Below are 19,983 nucleotides of genomic sequence, written 5' to 3' on the forward strand. Positions count from 1 at the left end.
GGTGATGGGAATTCATTTCAGTAGTAAAATCTTATTGTATGTTCTGACAGAAAAAAAGATTGCATAGGTTAGGATAATAATTCCTACAAGTGACTGCACTTCAAACGTACTTTGTTGGCTGTAAAGCACTTTGGGTCGTACTGAGGTTGTGAAAGGCGCTATATAAATGCACGTTCTTTCTTTCAAGTTATGCTGGAGATGTAGCGTAATGCTGGAAAGATATGCACATTGAGGAAGTGCAGGATCAGGGTGGCTCTGCTGCTTTTAATGGTCCAGTAGTCTTCTGGCATTCAGGTGAGGTAAGGAGATATGGAGCAAAGGGCAGGTAAACAGAGTTGAGATGCAGATTTAATGATCTAACTGAACGGTGGAGCAGGCTCGAGGGGCTGAATGGTCCACTCCTGTTCCTAATGTTCCTATGTCTAGCCTCACACATGAATAATGAGGCACATGATTAATAATAAAGCAGTTGGCCATGGTACTGTCAGGGCTCTCTGGATCCCAAAGAGGGGTTAGTGCCTTCAGGAGAGGAGTTGAGGGAAGAAGAAGAAGAATAATAATGGCCAGGTCAAGATCCCAAACCAGTGGCCAATTATTTGCATTGTCCATGCACTGGATTCCCCCAATGCCTTCAGCATCACTGCCTTTTAATGACGCACTCACGCACAATGCGTGCTGACGCTCGGTGGCGTAACGGACGTAATGTGCCTGCCCTGGTTGCGTAGCGACGCGGCGGCTTGTGGCCCTCCCTCCCCGTGTCAGTGAGAGTGGGCGCTGCGGCTCAATGGCGCGGTGATCGAGTCTGGCACGGCAGTGATCTTCTCTCCCCCACCACCCCATCCACTGGTTTCCACTATGCGGCCGCTGTGAAGATGGGTGTCCCGCGGAGCCCCGGCGCCCCGTCGAGCGGCCGGGCGGTGGTGCTCGGCGCCTTGCTCGGAGCCCTGACGCTGCTCTTCGGCTCGGCAGGTGAGTGAGTGTCAGGGATTGGGGAAGGAGATGGAGCTGTGCCGGACGGGATGGGGGAGCGGCCCGGCCCGACACTCTTCACCGGTACTGTGGCTCGGCTCGGCTCGGCCCAATACTGTGACCGTGACCCGGTTTGGTCCGGCGCTGTGGCCGGTTCGGACAGAGCAGTATGTTTGTAAACAGTATCAGCTGAGCACTGAGGCTCATTAAAGCATGAAAGGTGAGAGTGGACTCACCCCAAAACGCAGCAAAGGAAGAAATGTCCATTTAGTGCATCCCCTGTGTGTGATGCAATGGTTTAATGGTGGGGAAGTTTAAAAATGATTTATAAATGTGTATCTACAGGCGTTCAAACAACAGCATTAAAGGTCAGAACGAAATCGACTCAAACAGCAACAGAGCAAATTATAATTTAATGCACGCTGTACATTAATGCAATGCATAACTGGTGGAGAATATTAACAATATATAAATGTGTATTTGCAGGAGCTTAAACTAGAATATTAAAAGTCAGAGCTGCCTTAAAATAAACTCCTTCAGAGCAAATTACTATTTAATGCATCCTTGCTATAGTAATGCGATTTTTTTTGGTGGAGAATGTTAAGATTCATTAAAAAATGTGTATTTTCACGGCTTAAAACACGAACATTAAAGGTCAGAACAAACTCAAACCCAACACAGCAACAATGGAACAAGTGTTTAATGTATGTTCTAAATAATGTATTTGTTGGGAATGTTAGGAATCATTTATAAATGTGTACTTACAGGGGTTAAAGTAGCTGCATTAAAGGTCAGAACAGTCTGTTCACTAACTGGAGCTCCACTCAGATCAAACGCATCAATTCCAAATAAATTACTACTTAATAATGTGCAAAAAAACCAGAAACACAGCATGTGTATCTATCTGTAAAGAGAAAAGACCGGTTAATACTTCAGGTGTAGATCCATATGATTTTACTATAAAGTGCAATTTCAATTTTTGATGTGGAATAGTGGGAACAATTTATAAATGTATCTTTGTGTATTTGCTGGAATGAAAATAGATAGATTTTATTATTGGGAGGGGAATGTTGGTATCACATTGCCAGTAGGTTAAGAAAAATACATGCTATAATATGTTGAAGAGACAGTGTATTAGGATTAAATTGATTGTGCACATATATGGTTTATTAGCTGAGTTGGTGAAAACTTGTTTACAATTTTGTGTTTTAAATTTGTGGTTACTCTTGATATATATTGTGGTTTCTCAGTGTGTGTTTTAAATATGTAACTTGTCAGTGAGTACAGATCCTATGTGTCCTTGTATTGGATTTTGTGATTGAGCAGATCTTTTGTTAAATTTTTATCTTGTTCCTTATTTAAATAAACAATTATAGGAGTGGGGGGGAAGGCTTGAATTGTTCAATATATTGTGTGTAACTATTAATGGCACTATAGTGCATTAGGTTGACACCACTTCTATAAAACAGTTGGAATATGGATGTTGATTTAGTGAAATACTGTATTTGGGAAAATATGACTAACATGAATGTTATTTATTTAAATTTATCCAATTTAACAGTGCTGTCTTAATAGAATTGCCTAAAAGCTCTGTTTTATTTGAATTGTTTTCAGAAAAGTGTTTTATTTATTGTGATTTAGGTAAATTTACAAGTTAAAACAAGTGCTTCATTGTAACAGTAGATGTTTTAGAAACATCAGTTTGATGTTCAGCTGTTTTGATTTTGATGGAGGAAACTTTAGTTGTAGCACATCTTCTGAGATGTTTACTGGGGGCAATAATTGTTTATCACCTAGAAAATGACATGACAGAGTAAAAAAAGGCAAATTACATTGTAAACGATTAAGTTTAGTATGTGTATCAGGAACAGAATAATAACAGCAATTACCATGTGCAACAGCAATATATTTCACCAAAAAACACAGTTGCTGTCTGGGTTTTCATTTCGAGTGGGTGGTGTGGAACCCAATTAAAAACACAAATATAAATTGAAGAGCACAGTTAAAGTGACTGTAAATTCTAATTTAGTAGCGACGGCATTTTCCTGGTGGTCGATAATGATTTATGAAAGGCTGTGCATTAATTATAGTTGCAGATGCTGAAATTCTGAGTTTTTATTGCTAAAAGGGCTATGCCTTCAAGGACCACTTTTCAGAAATCCACTGGATGGAATTTTTTTCATTAAAGTCCTTCTATTTGTTTTATGTGCTTTGCACGTACAGAATAGCCATGTTGTGCTGGTGGACCTAATTGAAAGAACTGACTCAGGAGTTACTGAGAAGGAGCTGAATTAATCATTTATTGAGATACTGTGATTTACCTAGGGCATTTCAGCTTCCAAGTGTGCCGCCGGCGTTAGTAACTCCTTCAAATTCTTGAAAATGTCAGTGCACAATGTTTAAACAAAAAATATTTGGGGGGTGGGGGGGGTTGTGGGGAGAAAAAGACCAAAATAAACAAAAGGATGTTGGTGTTAAGGGTGGGGCGGTAACGCGTTCTGGTGCTCCAGGGTGTTCCCTATTTTTGGAGACTGTTTAGTGCTTATAAAGGTGAGAGGCATCAGTGCTGGAGAGCAGAATACTTTTCCACTTTGTCACAGTGTCAGCACCATACACTTGTACAACTGCAGAACCAGCTGCAATATAAAGACGGACTTATGGCATCTTATCACATGTCTCAGAAAGGTCCCAGAACATTTCATAATGAATGAACTCCCTGTTTGAATAATGCCGCAGGGATCTTCATTGTTCACCTGAAGAGGCAGATGGAGCCTTGTTTTAATGTCTCGTTTGAGGGATGGAACCTCTCAGAACACGTTGAAGTGTCAGCCTTGATTATGTGCTCCAGTTCCGGAGTGGATTTTGAACCCACAGCCTTCTAATTCAGAGGCAAGAGTGCTACCAACTGAGCCAAGTTGGCACTCCACTACTTTTTCTATACTGTTCCAGCAATGTGACTTAAACATCCCCCACCCCAACCAAAGGACTGCCTGGTTAGGCACCAGCGTCGTATTTCTATCCTGAAGATACTGGGTATGATTTCACAAATGAAGGCAGTGCTTTGCTAGCTATCTCAAGTGGCCATTTGTCATGTGCGACTTTGGAATAATGGTCAGTATTTTGTTCTGGACAGTGACCATCGCAAGTTTGTTCTGCCATATAGTTACAAAGTTGAGCTCAATCCTGTCCACCCCTGACACCTAACTTTCCAGCAAGGGTGATTGGCTCGCAATTAGAAACAACAAATCTGGTTTGTTCCTTCCTTCTCCTTTTCCACCTCCATTCCCAGTCTAATTATAGTGCCCCGCAGTTGTCTTTTCTGAGATCAGTTATCTCAGCAAAGACCAGGGATCGGCATGAAAACTTCCACGCATTGTTTATTTTGAAAATATATTTTCTGTTGCATTTTTGACTTTTTAGAGCTGTTCTGGAAATGGTAATACTAATGTCAATAATGAGCTGAGATCCCAGTATTGGAGAATTATTCACTTGCTATCTGTTGTTTTTTTCAAAGCTGTGTTGCCCATTGTTAATCCCACTGGATGACTGCCAGGAGGCATTTTGAGTGTAGCTTACTGAACATTCCCTCCCATCCATTTTTTTTCTATGCCTGGCACCAGCTCAGTACTTCCCCAGAAAGTGATGGCTCAGATGAGAAACCTGCTTGTCCACAGTTTTGTAGTGTTGCACTGCCTTTTTAGCTACTACTGCATTACCAGAGAAAAACTTGTCTCTTTAAAAGAATGGATAACTGGAAGTTAGATTGTAATGTCTGCTTGCTTGCTTTGATAAACACTGATCTTTTTAAAAAAAAATATTAAGGATATGATGTGGAGTTCATTAAACTTATTTTAATTAATGAGTAGAAAGATATTTTAAACTTTTACTACCCTTTTCAACGATGCTGAAAATAAACTTATGAATATAAATACCAGACATTGTTGGAATGGAATGCATTAAATGAGACATTCAATAGCTTTGAGATACAGCAGTTCTAGTTGGAGTGGTAAAGAAATAAAAAATTTGCATTTATGTAGCACCTTTCACATCCTCAACATGTCCCAGAGTTTCACATTCAATGGATGACTTTCAAGTGCTGCTTTTATGTTAGCAAATATGACAGTCAATTTGTACACAGCAAGGTCATACAAACAGCAAATGAATGACCAGATAATCTCTCTCTAGTGGTGTTCGAGTGAGGAATGTTGGCCAGGACACTGGGAGAACTCCCTTCTCTTTTTTTTGTATAGTGCCATGATATCATTTATGTCCACCTATGGACGTCAATTGGTGGGACATCAATTTATCGCCGCATTTGGGAGATCGAACCTCTGACGATGCAGTACTCCCTCAGCAGTGTACTGAAGCCTAGGTTATTTGCACAAGTACATAGTAGGGCTTGAATCCATAATTTTTTTAACTTTTATTTTTTGTAGATCAGACATAAGTGTTTATACATTTGCGTGTCTGTGTAAGTAAAATGTGCAATATAAATGTGTGCTTCTTCTATGTGGTATAACTTATTGGATAGCTGCCATTGTTGATCTGTTCAAAAGCTCCCTTGGGTTCTGCCTTTACCCTTGACCCCCATCAAGTCATTCATGGTCTCCCATCCCTGTCATTCCCTCTGGTACAGTTCACATCCTCATCCCCTCAAGTCTGAGGGTTGCAGACTGGATCGCAGTTGGTGTATGATTGACCTAGTCGTCTATTGCCAGAACTCTCTTGACTTTCTTGAATAGCACTGCACCTCCCTCTCCATGGCTAACTCCTCCTACTATTCCAGGATCATGCTAGAGAGCAAAAACAATCCCAGACTCTTCTTAACGACAAATTGCCTGCTCCAACTCTCCTCCCCCTCCCCTCCCCCACCCACCCACCCCCCACCGCCTTCCTTCTGTACCTCCTCCACCCTCGCCAAGTGCAAGGAATTTATGGGCTTTTTCAACTGAGATCCATTGAGCCCCTGCTGCTCCCTTTTCCTCCTCCTCCTCCTCCTTCTCTCCACTCCCCCGGACTTTATGCAGGCTTCTTCATCCCTACATCCCAGCCAATCCCATTCGGTCCTCCAATCCTAACCCTAACCCAACTTTGGTCTTTTGTGCATCTCCGACTCCCTCCACTGCACCTTCAGTGCAAGAACCTTCTGCTGTTGTGGCTCTGCTCTCCACAACTACAACCATGAACCCCTCCTTCCTTTCTTTCCATTTTTAAAAGACTCCTTTTTTTGATCATGCTTTTGGTCATGGCACCTAACTCTTCTCCCTACTGTTTCCTGTCTCGGAGTGATTCCAAGCAGTGATCTTGTCTTCAGGTTCAGATGATTTTATCAACCACTTTGTGACTGTCATAATTGTATCTCTGTTAGATTATAGTTTAGAAACCGTTCCTAGGTATCAATTATTGTTCCACATATAAACCATCTGATCAATTATCTTCCCTCCCTCTCTCTATTAAATGACAAGTTTGTAATTGCTCCCAGGAATCCTTTGTCCTCCATACATCGCCACCAACAGTGTCGCTGTTTTTGGTTTCTACTAATACTGGATAAAATGTACTTTTATGACAGTTGTAAATTTGCCTGTTGATATCTGTTTGCATACTATTTATTGGGATACAGCATGCGTGCATTCACTTAACATTTAAACGTCATCTGCCAATTGTTCAGTAATGCAGAAAAACTGTTTACAGTTTTACTCTGTTCAGTGTGCTGTTATAGCACAAAGTTTGTGCATTATACGCCATTTCAGGACATTGTATATCCACTGAGTGATTACACTCTGCTTCTTGCAAAGTGATTAATTCTGGATGTGTTTCCTGATCTGCATGGACATCCGAGATGGAAGAGCATTTGGTGTACAGAAAACCTTGAACTCAGCACTGCGACCACTGGGAATTGTAGTTAGATGGGCAGGCAGATCCAAATAGTTTCTTCATCTTTAGTTGATGATAATATAACATACGGCTCTTTTTTGGCTGATGGAAATATGGTTCTGTCATAGATCATGGAGTCCAATACAAACCGGTCTGACTGGTCTGTCATTATGTCTGTTGCAATTTACTGTCTTGTAATGCAGATTGGGTCACATAGTTTAGCCCTGACGATACTGCCTTTTATTTTCAGAAACATCTTTTCTAACAGCATAATATTTGGATTACCAAGCAACCAGATACAATAACTTGGTCTTTGATTAATTTTCTCCACTCTCCTCCCTCCTGAGAATGTGTGATGCCTTGCTGGGGTATGGTTCGACTTTCACCATTACGTATGTGTACTCTTTGAGAGTGCATGTTAATGGGCTATTGAACCACAGTAGCCATTGTAGTCCAGTTTGACCTTGTATGCACACACGCACACATGCAGACACACTTACCGAGTCCATGGTAGCAACGTCACCACCTGATATCGACTAATTCTGTACAGAGCAGAGATTGAAAATGGGCCTTGCCTGGTCTAAAGGGTTAATCAGGTCCTCACTAGATAACGTCACTGATTCCTCAGGAGTCCTCCTGTGATTATACCCTTCTGAGGACATCTAATACTGCAATTTACAAGTGTTGTTATGGGAGAAGTTCCTTTTGAGCAGATTTTTTTGGGTTAGGTCGTTTGATGGTGAAATTCTTCTTGAAAGACATTTTGAATGTTGTCCACCCTAGTTATAGTTGAAATGCTGTAAGAAAACCCAAGAAGTTGGGCTTGTTTATTTAAAAACTTGTGGAACAATGATTGCCAAATGACTCAGTTGTAATAGAAACCTAATAACTTCAACATTTTCAAATGGTTTGTAGGTTTGCAATCCAGCAACCGCCAACCCCTGTTCTGCAAGTGCACATCTTGGGGTGTCATTTGAAGCTTGATTGTGATGGTCATTTACAGTATAAAATAACTCACTCACATTCACTGTTCAGTCTAGCCCATGTGGAATGGCCATTTTCCAAACTCCCAGAAGGACAATACTCTCCATGGAACATGAATTGCTACTTTAAGAGGAATGGTAAAGGATATTGAGGAGGGCATAGAGTCCGGTAAAGGCTAAAATTCAGGTGTCAATACTCCTTGTTCTCATTTAATTTAAGCCACCTTTATACTGGTGCTTATTTAGTTTGGATTCTGGGATACGGGCATCTGTGATCTGGCTATATCACTGTTCACACTACCAAATCCAGCCCTTTTGTTCTGGCGGCAGATCCATTGGTGGGCCTCCAATTCTACCACTGGGATAAGGGTGCCGAATTTACTGTAAACTTTGGGAGCAATTTCACAGGCACTGGCCTCCTGGAATCCAACCTGGACAAGTGCCAGTATAAAAGCAGCTTTAAAAGATAATGATTCATTTTCTTACCTGTGGCTATTGATTGCACTTGTTCAGTTTGATCGTGACATTGTTGTCCGTCTTTCGGATGCGACGTTTAATCGAGGCCCCGTCTGCCCCCTCAGGTGGATGTAAAAGATCCCACTGCATTATTCGAAGAAGAACAGGGGAGTTCTGCCGGTGTCCTGGCTAATATTTATCCCTCAACTAACATCGCTAAAACAGATTATCTGGTCATTTATCTCATTGCTGTTTGTGGGATCTTGCTGTGTGCAAATTGGATGCCGCGTTTCTGTACTTTACAACAGTGACTATACTTCTAAAGCACTTCATTGGTTGTAAAGTGCTTTGGGACATCCTGAGGTTGTGAAAAGATCTATATAAATGCAAGTTTTTTTCTTTATTTACATGGGTCCTTTGGTTATACAGCAACAGCATTAATCATTTGAAAGGAGTTGCCAATTTCCTATTACAATTTTACAGTAAACTTTGTTTTGAATGGTATACTGGAGTCGTGGTCTAAATTCGTATTATGCTGCTGTTTGTTTGTAATAAGAACATAAAAAAACAGGAGTAGGAGTAGGCCATATAGCCCCTCGGGCCTGCTTCGCCATTCGCTAAGATCATGGTTGATCTTCTATCTCAGCTCCGCTTTTCTGCCCTAACCCAATATCCTTTGATTCCCTTCGTATCCAAAAATCTATCAATCTCAGTCTTGAATATACTCAACAACTGAGCATCCACAGCTTTCTGGGGTAGAGAATTCCAAAGATTCACAATTATCTGAGTGAAGAAATTTTTCCTCATCTCAGTCCTAAATGGCTGACCCCTTATTTTGAGACTATGACCCCTAGTTCTAGACTCTCCAGCCAGGGGAAACGGCCTCTCAGCATCTATGCTGTCAAGCCCTCTAAGAATTTTATACGTTTTATTGAGATCGCCTCTCATTCTTCTAAATTCCAGAGAATATAGTCCTAGCCTATAGATTGAGCAGTGAATGCTGGAAATGCACAGCAGGTCACACAGCATTTGACAGAGAAAGCCAGAATGCCAGAGGGCATCCATCATCAGAGTGGAAGGAGGGTCTCATTGGAAATGCTGTACCTGTTTTTCAGATGCAGACGGGCCTGCTGTGTAATTCCTGATTTTTTTTTTAAATTTCAGCATTACCAATATTTGTGTTTTGTTTTTTGTTTTCATCTCCTGCATTCATTGTACAATCACAACTGTCCAGGACCGTCTGACACTATTTAAATATGCTGCTGTAGTGGCAGAGAGGCCTTTCCTTGCCTGCTTTAGGAAAACCACCTGTAGCTGATGTAATGTTTACTTTTAGTTCTGGTTGTGCCTGGTTGCCTTTTCAGCCTGCTGTCCATGCACTTGATGAATTTCATCAGGCAGCCCGACAGTGTGTATATTCCTTTTTGAGCTCTGCCATCATGATTCTGTGCTTAAACTGGAGGAATCTGTTAATTAAATAATTTCTGGCTCCATATGCTTCTGTAATTTCACTTGTATATTTAATGCTAGAAGTTTCAAACAAATCACAACTGCGAATTTCTGGAAAGCAAAGAAAAGGATTGTCAAACTGACAGGTAATTTGCCGAGGTTGCAAACATTCTAGTTCAATCTGAGACTCTGGCCGGGGAGAGGGGATGCAACCTGTGGCAAGGGTACAGAGTTTGTGGCGGGGGTTGAAGACAACTGCTTTCGGTCTTCAGTGTTTAACTGGAGGAAATTACAGCTCATCCATGACTGGAAATGGCTAAAGAAATGCACAACTTTGTAGTATGATTAAAGCTTACATTAGATGAGTTCAACAACAACAACAACAACAACAACAACTTGCATTTATATAGCACCTTTTTAACATAGAAAAATGTTCCAAGGTGTTTCACAGAGGCATAATCAGGCAAAAATTAACGCTGAGCCAAAGAAGATAATCAGGAGACATAAAGTCCTGGAGGAGCTCAGACATAGGGAGGGGCAAGGCCATGAAGGGATTTAAACACAAGGAAGAGAATTTTAACTTGAGGCGTCAGGGATCTGGTAGCCAATGTAGGTCAGCAAGGACAGATCATTTTGATCCCTGGTAGGAGTTCACAGCAGTAGAATTGGATTTAGTAATTTGTGTGGATATGGCTTGATTGGCTTGATGGTCCACTTACCTCATAATTTCATATTGGGCTCAAATAATCTAGAATAAATAGATGATTGCACCACTGGATGGTGTGTAACAAAAACTAGTATAAAACCTGATTTATAAGTTGCGCTTTACAATAACGAGAGTATCCAGTGATTTTTGGCAAGCATGGGTCTGTCACATTTTGGAGGCACAAGTTGGTGACAATGTCTCCCTACCTATGCAAACCATCTGAAACCCTCATTTGCCCCTCTCCTATTGCCTGTAGCTCAGTTCAGTCAGATCATAATGATGTAACCCACAGCTTGCTCACTTTTTGGTCAGGTGAGGGCTCATAGAAACAGGAGTAGGCCATTCAGCTTCTCGAGCCTGTTCCACCATTCAATTAGATCATGGCTGATCTGTATCTTAACTCCATCTACCCACCTTGGTTCCGTAACCCTTAATAGCCTTGTCTAACAAAAGGATAGACAAAAGTTTTCTGCAATTTTTTGACACGTGCTGGAAAGTGAGGATGTTGGTTTTTAGCTGGGTAAAGAACATAGCAGGAAATCGTCTTATGCAAACTGAGTTTTGCTAAGTTAGCATGGGGATATAAAGTAAGAGATTGTTTTCGGATTCTTCGGGAATGCTGCTTCTGTTTTGAAAGTCACTTGAGTTGTATGCTTGCGTGCATGAATCTGGAACATTCATTATCTCCCCATTTATGCTTTCATCCATGTAACGTCAACCAAATCTATTCGAATTGACCCTGCCAGCTACACTAATACTGCTGAGAGCAATTTAAGTGTTTGATTGGAACTTGATGCCACTTGATTAAAAGTCTAAGATTTTCACTGTGCGTAGGTGTTCAATCGTGACACTTGATGGCAAGGATTCTTTGCTTTGTGAATTTCAGATGTAACTTTTATTTTTAGTTTTCGTTGAAGAAAATTAATAACATTGGAAATGTTTGGAAAAGTTGATGAAAAAATATTGGGCCTGATTTTTCTCTGAGCGGCGATCGAATGGCAACCACTGTTCGTCAGACTTGCACTTGCCCATAGACTTTCTATGGATTTTGCACGGCAAGTTGCTGTCAGCAGGACATCCAAATGGTACGGTGCCCTCTTCAGGGCATCTGGGACCTGTGTGAACAGGGCAAGCAACTGTGCGTCTCCTTAACCAATCAGATTGAAGAATCGTTAATAAGCAGCGCAGAGTCTGAACCAGGGAGTGTAAGTTAGAATAGTGAATTCAATGTCAAATCAGGTACAGAAAATGAAAGAGAGGGAAAGAAAGATTGAGTTGAGAGAGACAGAGAGAGATAAGAGACAAAGAAAAAGTTTTTAAAAATTATTTAAATTTAAAAAAAATCTCCAACAATAATTAAAAGCTGAAGGAATGAAACTCCACACTTGTAAAAGTTAATCTTTAGTACCAGAGAGGTTGTTTGGCAGTAATTAAGACTTACCACGCTGTTAAAAGGTTATTTAGACTGGAATCGATAAGCCGTAACTTTTCGTGGCGAGTTTAATCCATATCTAGTACAGGAGCTTCATGCCATTCAGTATATTTAAATGGAGAGCCAGACGGCGAAATGCCATTTTCGCGCAGCTTACAGATCATCTCGGACAGCAACTTCTGGATTTTTCGCATTTAACTGTGCATGTGCACTCGCCGGCAGTTGCTGTCCGATTTGCGCTGTTAGCCTCACCGTTATTTTCACAGCAAAATCCATTAGTAATTTAAGGTGCATAAAAGCAGAAAATGCCAATCACCTTACATAAGGTGTTATCAGAATTCTGTAGATTAAATGAGATGTAGACCATAGTGGTTCAGTAGGTTATATACCGACCTTTCATCTCTGAGCCTTGAGTTCGAATGCAACCCAGACTGATGAATTGAGTTTTCTCTGCCTGCTGGCCATAAGGATCCAAATTGAACCGAGTTTGGGATAAACTTAACCAGATTCTAATTGGGCCAAAATTGTTATAATTCTGCATTAATCAGTACTAAATTGGTACTCTCGCTCAGCAGCATAAGGATTTTGGGAGGAAGTGGAATTGTTATGTTGGTGCAATAGGAGATGCTCTTCTGAAGTTAGGGTTTAACCATTGGGCAAAGTAAAGGCAACTTTAGACTACATCTGGATCATTCCTGACTTGGGAATGGCTGATGGTGACACTGAGTGCCCCAAGACTCCTTTCCTCTGTACTAACACCCCTCAACTTAATGAGAGCAATATTTTTTTTTAAAGTATTTCTTTATTAGAAATGTATGCATTAGAATCCAATTGGCTCACTTATAGATGACAAAAGCCCCAGGTCCAATTCCGAGTCTTGTGAAGCTGCTAATAAAAATCGAACCAAAAACATAAAGTGACATACAACGCCTGTTGTGCGTCACTACTAAAAGAGGATTTTTGAGAATCGTTATCAACTCAAATTGCCTTACCCAACCTGTGATGCCTGAGGCAGTACCATGGCTCTTAATTTTCTTGCTACGAAACTTTTCGGGTTGATGAACAATAAACACATCAAATGTTTAAAGGCTGTATTTGTTGCTTAACTATAGCTTGTAAGAAGTAGTCATTTATGGGTTTAGTTCTGTACACTGGGGAATTAGGAAAAGGTGCCTGTAGGATATTGTGTGCTTCAGTCATGGTGCAAGTTGACAGAAATCATGGTAATTGGTATATCCGTGGTAATTGGTATATCTGTGGTAATAATATTTTGTTAATTGCTGTGTTCGCAGCCTGCTGTCTAATTTCTTTAGATCTGACAGGCATTATAACAAAACTGGGCGATGGAGCGTGTCTATATCTGAATTGAACACATTACCTATTTTCTTGTCAAGATTATTAAATCGTACCCTAGCATTAAACAGGTTTAACAAATCCTTCCAGCACCGAACACATTTAGTTTTCCTTTGCTGTTAAGAGAGTTTTTTTCTCCAATTTTTCCCCCTCCTTTCCTGACTGCACTAACTCATGTTGGGTTACCAATCCACAGGCATCTGCAGCTATCCAGCCTAGTGGCTATTCTTTGAGCCTAGACAGTGAGGTGCTGGTAGATCGTCTACTTTGGAGGGCATCATAAGTGAGCCTGTTGTCATTAGGTAGTGATCAGAAGCTGGCAGTTCCCCCACCCCCCCAACACACACAGGTATGATGAGGCAAATTGCAGTACCCTTTCTGCTGCCTCTTCTGACATCAGCAAATTCAGTACTGAACAGGGATTGGACCTGGTACTTCTCGTCTGTATGGCTTAAATCGCGACTGCTTTAAGGTCAACTCTAAAAGATTACATACAAGTCAAGATGTAGTTTGTGTGCACCAAATCCTTCCTACCCTTTGCCATGCGAAATGTGATGGTTGAAGTAAACTCTCCAAATGCAAGCCACACCCAGTGGGCTTTGAAATGAAGGTGGTAAAGCAGGTGTAGCTAAAAAAGTAACTGGTCTGCGACTCATTAAAAAGAAACAACTAGGCACTTCTGGCACATTTAACGTATACATGGTTAGAGTTTTGGTACTACATTACCCACTACATCTGTAGTGGGTAAGTTGTTAGAGGGTATTCTGAGAGACAGGATCTACAGGCATTTGGAGAGGCAGGGACTGATTAGGAACAGTCAGCATGGTTTTGTGAGAGGAAAATCATGTCTCACGAATTTGATTGAGTTTTTTGAAGGGGTAACCAAGAAGATAGATGAGGGCTGTGCAGTAGACGTGGTCTACATGGACTTCAGCAAAGCCTTTGACAAGGTACCGCATGGTAGGTTGTTACATAAGGTTAAATCTCACGGGATCCAAGGTGAGGTAGCCAATTGGATACAAAATTGGATTGACGACAGAAGACAGAGGGTGGTTGTAGAGGGTTGTGTTTCAAACTGGAGGCCTGTGACCAGCGGTGTGCCTCAGGGATCGGTGCTGGGTCTGCTGTTATTTGTTATTTATATTAATGATTTGGATGAGAATTTAGGAGGCATGGTTAGTAAGTTTGCAGATGACACCAAGATTGGTGGCATTGTGGACAGTGAAGAAGGTTATCTCGGATTGCAACAGGATCTTGATAAATTGGGCCAGTGGGCCGATGAATGGCAGATGGAGTTTGATTTAGATAAATGTGAGGTGATGCATTTTGGTAGATCGAATCAGGCCAGGACCTACTCCGTTAATGGTAGGGCGTTGGGGAGAGTTATAGAACAAAGAGATCTAGGAGTACAGGTTCATAGCTCCTTGAAAGTGGAGTCACAGGTGGATAGGGTGGTGAAGAAGGCATTCAACATGCTTGGTTTCATTGGTCAGAACATTGAATACAGGAGTTGAGATGTCTTGTTGAAGTTGTACAAGACATTAGTAAGGCCACACTTGGAATACCGTGTACAGTTCTAGTCACCCTATTATAGAAAGGATATTATTAAACTAGAAAGAGTGCAGAAAAGATTTACTAGGATGCTACCGGGACTTGATGGTTTGACTTATAGGGAGAGGTTGGATAGACTGAGACTTTTCTCCCTGGAGAGCAGGAGGTTTAGGGGTGATCTTATACAAGTCTATAAAATAATGAGGGGCATAGATAAGGTAGATAGTCAAAATATTTTCCCAAAGGTAGGGGAGTCTATAACGAGGGGGCATAGATTTAAGGTGAGAGGGGAGAGATACAAAAGGGCCCAGAGGGGCAATTTTTTCACTCAAAGGGTGGTGAGTGTCTGGAATGAGCTGCCAGAGGCAGTAGTAGAGGCGGGTACAATTTTGTCTTTTAAAAAGCATTTGGACAGTTACATGGGTAAGATGGGTATAGAGGGATATGGGCCAAGTGCAGGCAATTGGGACTAGCTTAGTGGTATATACTGGGCGACATGGACATGTTGGGCCGAAGGGCCTGTTTCCATGTTGTAAACTTCTATGATTCTATACGTAGGAGCACATTGTCGTGAACATGTTTGGAATGGGTTTGTTGGTCTGTGGAACTGTTATTGTGTTGGTCTATTACCCAAAGTCTGGATCCAGCAGAGCTGGATAAATTTTGAGTATAAAAAGGTTTGAAGCAAAGTTTTAGTCTTTAGCCTGTATTTTCATTGTTTTTTATCTTCTTTGTGATACACGATCAACGATTCCGCACAACAGTTTAGGAAGGTATGAACGTGACTAGCCATCTTTCTTTCTGATTTTTTTTTCTCTCTTGTGGAGTCACATTGTGACTGCACAATACATCCCCCAATGGCTTGGTAAAGGTTATGAACTAATTGGGATATTGTGCGCCCTAACCCACATCTCAATGTTTCATGGCCCGGTGTGTGATTCCCAGTGAGGGCTAATATCAACATGTTTGGCAAATAAGCATTCCACATCCCAAAAACATTTTTTTTAAAAAAGTAGCAGGAGGGGTGTGCAATTTGAAGTTGCATGTTTGGCCCTCTAGTTCTATGAAATTACAACAAGGAAGAAGATGAATGCATTGAGCGACTGTATACTTGCAACTTGCCATATTGAGCCTCGACAGTGTACTGTGATAGTCCAGCAGTTGTGTTTGCATAGAATAAACCCAATTGCCAATGCCATCTCTTGAAAAAGCAAACATTTATGTTTTAGAGTATGGGTGTAATGGTATATAAATTACAATCCGAGAAGTTTAAACATTTTCACTACCTTGAGAAGGCCTACGCATGCAGATAACACTCACTCAAATATTTGATCAGTGAATTACTTTTGGACTGGGGCTGTCAGGCTTCATAGTTGTTATGTTGTTGTAATATCCTGTTGGCGACTGAGAAACCAGACTTTGATGCATTAGATAGATGGCACAGAAGAGCAGCCCTTTTAAAACTACAGTGTTAAGAACCCAGATTGGATTCCTGCTCTGTGCTGTATTAGTTCATCTGTAAACAATTTTACAACACCAAGTTATAGTCCAGCAATTTTATTTTAAATTCACAAGCTTTCGGAGGCTTCCTCCTTCGTCAGGTGAACGATGTGACGAAGGAGGAAGCCTCCGAAAGCTTGTGAATTTAAAATAAAATTGCTGGACTATAACTTGGTGTTGTAAAATTGTTTACAATTGTCAACCCCAGTCCATCACCGGCATCTCCACATCTTAGTTAATCTGGACTGCGACAGCAGTTGGGCTGGTACAGTTGGCCTCCTTGCCTCTGGGTTGGGGGAAGGGTTTGCTGCTCCTCATCATTAGTGTGTATCCGTGTACATGCATGCCCACCCGCCATCGACCAATATCCTACAGTCTGCGGTTACATGTGAAAAATAACCACTTGGGCAAATTATGGGATTTGGCTGCTGCTGCCACCTGTGGAACCGTAGACCATCAAGAACTGGCAGGAAGGGAAAGTGATTGGGATGAGAGTGGAGAAAATTTGTGGGGAGGGGGAAGAAAACAACTGGTCACTTTTGCACCAGATTACGAAATTTAGAGCAGTGCAATGAGAAAGTAATTTTATCCTTTTATTCCCGGGGTAATCTGGATGAACGTAAGACTTTCAGAAGTAGAGTAATAAAGTCGATGTTGCTGACTATAATGTGTGTCTGTGGGTGTTTTGAAAGTTCTAAAGGAAATAGACTACTGCAGGATGTAATTTTTTTTCAGCCATTTATGTGTTGTTTTTCTGTCCGAGATTAGTGCAGTGGATCATTGTGCATTTAGTGCCACCTTCAAGCCCTGTGAATGTTGCTGCTCTCTTCCCTTGTGCTGGATCAGCCACTGTTTTTATAACTGTGCATAATTATTAAAATATGAAAATTCTGCGGTGCTTAGCCAAAAGCAAAATACTATGGATGCTGGAAATCTGAAATAAAAACAGAAAATGCTGGAAAAGCTCCAAATCAGGCAGCATCTGTGGAGAAAGAAACAGAGTTAATGTTTCAGGTCGAAGACTGTCAGACTGTCTGACTTGCTGAGCTTTTCCAGCATTTTCTGTTTTTATTACTGCAGTGCTTAGAGTTTGTTTTTTCTCTCTAGACTTTGTGAAAGTAGCCTGCATTGATAAATTAATATGCTGAATTTCTGTGGATGTTTGCAGCATATAAACATTATACTGCAGTGCAGTTTTGAACAGTCGACATTTTTCATCACCCATGAAGACTTCTCAAGATTGTCACATCAATCAGCATTTCAGCATATCCTTTAAAACAATCCATTCATTACGAAAAAGTGTTATTGTTTCTGTAAAACTGCTGCCATCATTTCAACTACATTTACAGAATATGACACGTGGTTTTCTTCTTCCATTTTTTCCCTCTCTTTGTTTTGAGGTGCTAATTCCTGCTGGGGTATTATTTCTGAGGGCATTGGCAGCTCTCTGATACAACTCCCAAGAGTTTGACTGTCACGTGTGAGCCGCGACATTAGGGAACATTATGGCCGAGGCCTCACCTGAGACTAGCATGTGTATGTTCCAGCAAGGGTCATGGGATAACAGCTAGGTGCACAAGATCAGGCTAATAGTTTCTCCTTCCTTGTCCAGGATGGTGAGACCAATTGTCACTCCCCACCCCGCAACTGCTGCCCTGGATAATTCAGGGATCGAACCTGATCTAAACGCCTTAGTGTTACACCACGTGCTGCACCTCTCCATTAACCCAACAGCCCCACAGAAAGCAATTTATACCTTTTTAGAAAATAGCAAGTTTTGGTTGTGAAGCCCAGGTTTAATCTGGGGCAGGGAAATGATTTCCCCTCAGCTTATCTGCCCTGTTGGAAGTTTACAGAAAGGGTGCAGTAATCAAGCTGCTATGACGTTATCTCTGAAAGTTTCTTATCTGTTAAATAGTGTTTTTCTGCTACTCCCATTGAATTACATTCATTTAAGGCAGGCAGTTGTGATTTTTTTTTAAATTTTGGAATTGTTATTTATTTTCATTTTTTTCTCCCCATCTCTCCTGAAGTTGCTAATCACTGGGTGTCAGCAGCCTAAGTAACATTCTTCCTGTATGAGGCATGAAAGTGATTGGCAGTGGGCTATTTACCTACCGAGGGCAGAGGTTACTGGACAGAGATTGAGTGCGAAGCATGGCTATTTATTTTACCCTCTCTAGCCTGGGGCACCAAGATCAATTATAATGCCTCTGAGATCAGCCAACTCAGCACAGACTGGCGATTGAATCTGGGACTTGTTGGTCTGTATGCTAAATCATGTGGTACATTCACCAACAAAGCCATTGGAGGAGCCCTAAAGAAAATAATTGACCCCATTTCCACAAAACTGCTGACCACGCAGCTTCCCTTCCTGGCATCCATGCTAGCTGATATTGTAAATGGTTCCCTCTCCTCAGATGCTGTCACCCCTCCCTTTCAAGACGACAATCATCACCCACTCATCAAAGCATCCAACCTTGATTCCTCTGCCCTACTGCCCCATCTCCAACCTTCCTCTTCTCTCCACACTTGATTTGGTCTGTTTTAAACACACTTTGTGTTGCCACATGCCCCCCTCTCTAAGCTGGGAGATGATGAAGAGAATGAAAGGATTCATACCCTAGCCACCATTGTCCAAAAAGTAAGTTAGTTACAGACATTAATCAAAAGAAATGTAAATTGTTGATCACAATATGCGAGGTACTATATGTATGGAACAGGGTTAAAAATCTGCATTAGGAACATAAAAATGTCCAGTACAGCTAAACACCATTTTGGTCTACCTCGCAATCCCCAGAGTTCAGAAACAATTTCACTACCTATATCCCACAGTTGATTTTCTCACCAAATACCTGTCCAACTAGCTCTTCAAATCACTGATGTTGTCAGCCTCGATCGCCTCCCTGGGCCGTTCATTTCAGCCGTTCGTTAGACTTGCACTTGCACGTAGACTTTCAGTGGGATTTTGCACGGCAAGTTGCTGTCAACGGGAGAGCCAAATGGTGCGGTGGCCCCTACAGGGCATCTGGGACTTGTGTGAACAGGGCAAGCAACTGTGTGTCTCCTTAACCAATCAGTTTGAAGAATCGTTAATGAGCAGCGCAGACACTGAACCAGGAAGTGTAAGTTAGAATAGTGAATTAAATGTCAAATCAGGTACAGTAGGTGAAATAAAGAGAGGGAAAGAAAGATTGAATTAAGAGAGAAAGATAAATGAGACAGAAAGAAAAAATAAAAAAAATTCAATTTACATTTTTTTAAAATGTCCAACAATAATTAAAAGCTGACTCCAAAGAATGAGACTCCACACTTGTAAAAGTTAATTTTCAGTGTCAGATAGGTTGTTTGGCAGAAATTAAGACTTATCATGGCGTTAAAAGGGTACTTACACTGGAATGGACAAGCCCTAACATTTTTTGGCGAGTTTACCCAGTGTCTATGAGGTAAGTACTTCATACCGTTCAATATATTTGAATGGTGAGTTGCCGTTTTTGCGCAGCTTTTGGAGGAGCAGGGCACCCCTGATAGCAACTTCCGGATTTCTGCATTTAACTGCGCATCTGCACCCGCCGGAAGTTGCTGTCCAGTTTGCACGTAAATAACGATGAGCGCTGTTAGCCTCACTGTTATTTTCACAGCAAAATTCAGCCCAAAGTGTTGACCTACTGAGTCCCAGTTATGAATATTTGTTCAATCTTTCAGTCATA

The 19,983-nt window shown here is 41.3% G+C and overlaps 1 protein-coding gene across 1 annotated transcript in view; it reads left to right on the forward strand.

Annotated features, from left to right (window-relative positions):
• Positions 1-732: 732 nt before the first annotated feature.
• Positions 733-19,983, forward strand: part of LOC137300484 (neural proliferation differentiation and control protein 1-like) — a 188,556-nt gene continuing 169,305 nt past the window's right edge. The window contains exon 1 of the mRNA XM_067969559.1: positions 733-969. Within this exon, the coding sequence (XP_067825660.1) occupies positions 873-969 (97 nt within the window). The 5' untranslated portion in view covers positions 733-872. The remainder of the gene's footprint in view (positions 970-19,983) is intronic.

Source organism: Heptranchias perlo, chromosome 31 (assembly GCF_035084215.1).
Source record: "Heptranchias perlo isolate sHepPer1 chromosome 31, sHepPer1.hap1, whole genome shotgun sequence".
Taxonomy (NCBI): Eukaryota; Metazoa; Chordata; class Chondrichthyes; order Hexanchiformes; family Hexanchidae; genus Heptranchias; species Heptranchias perlo.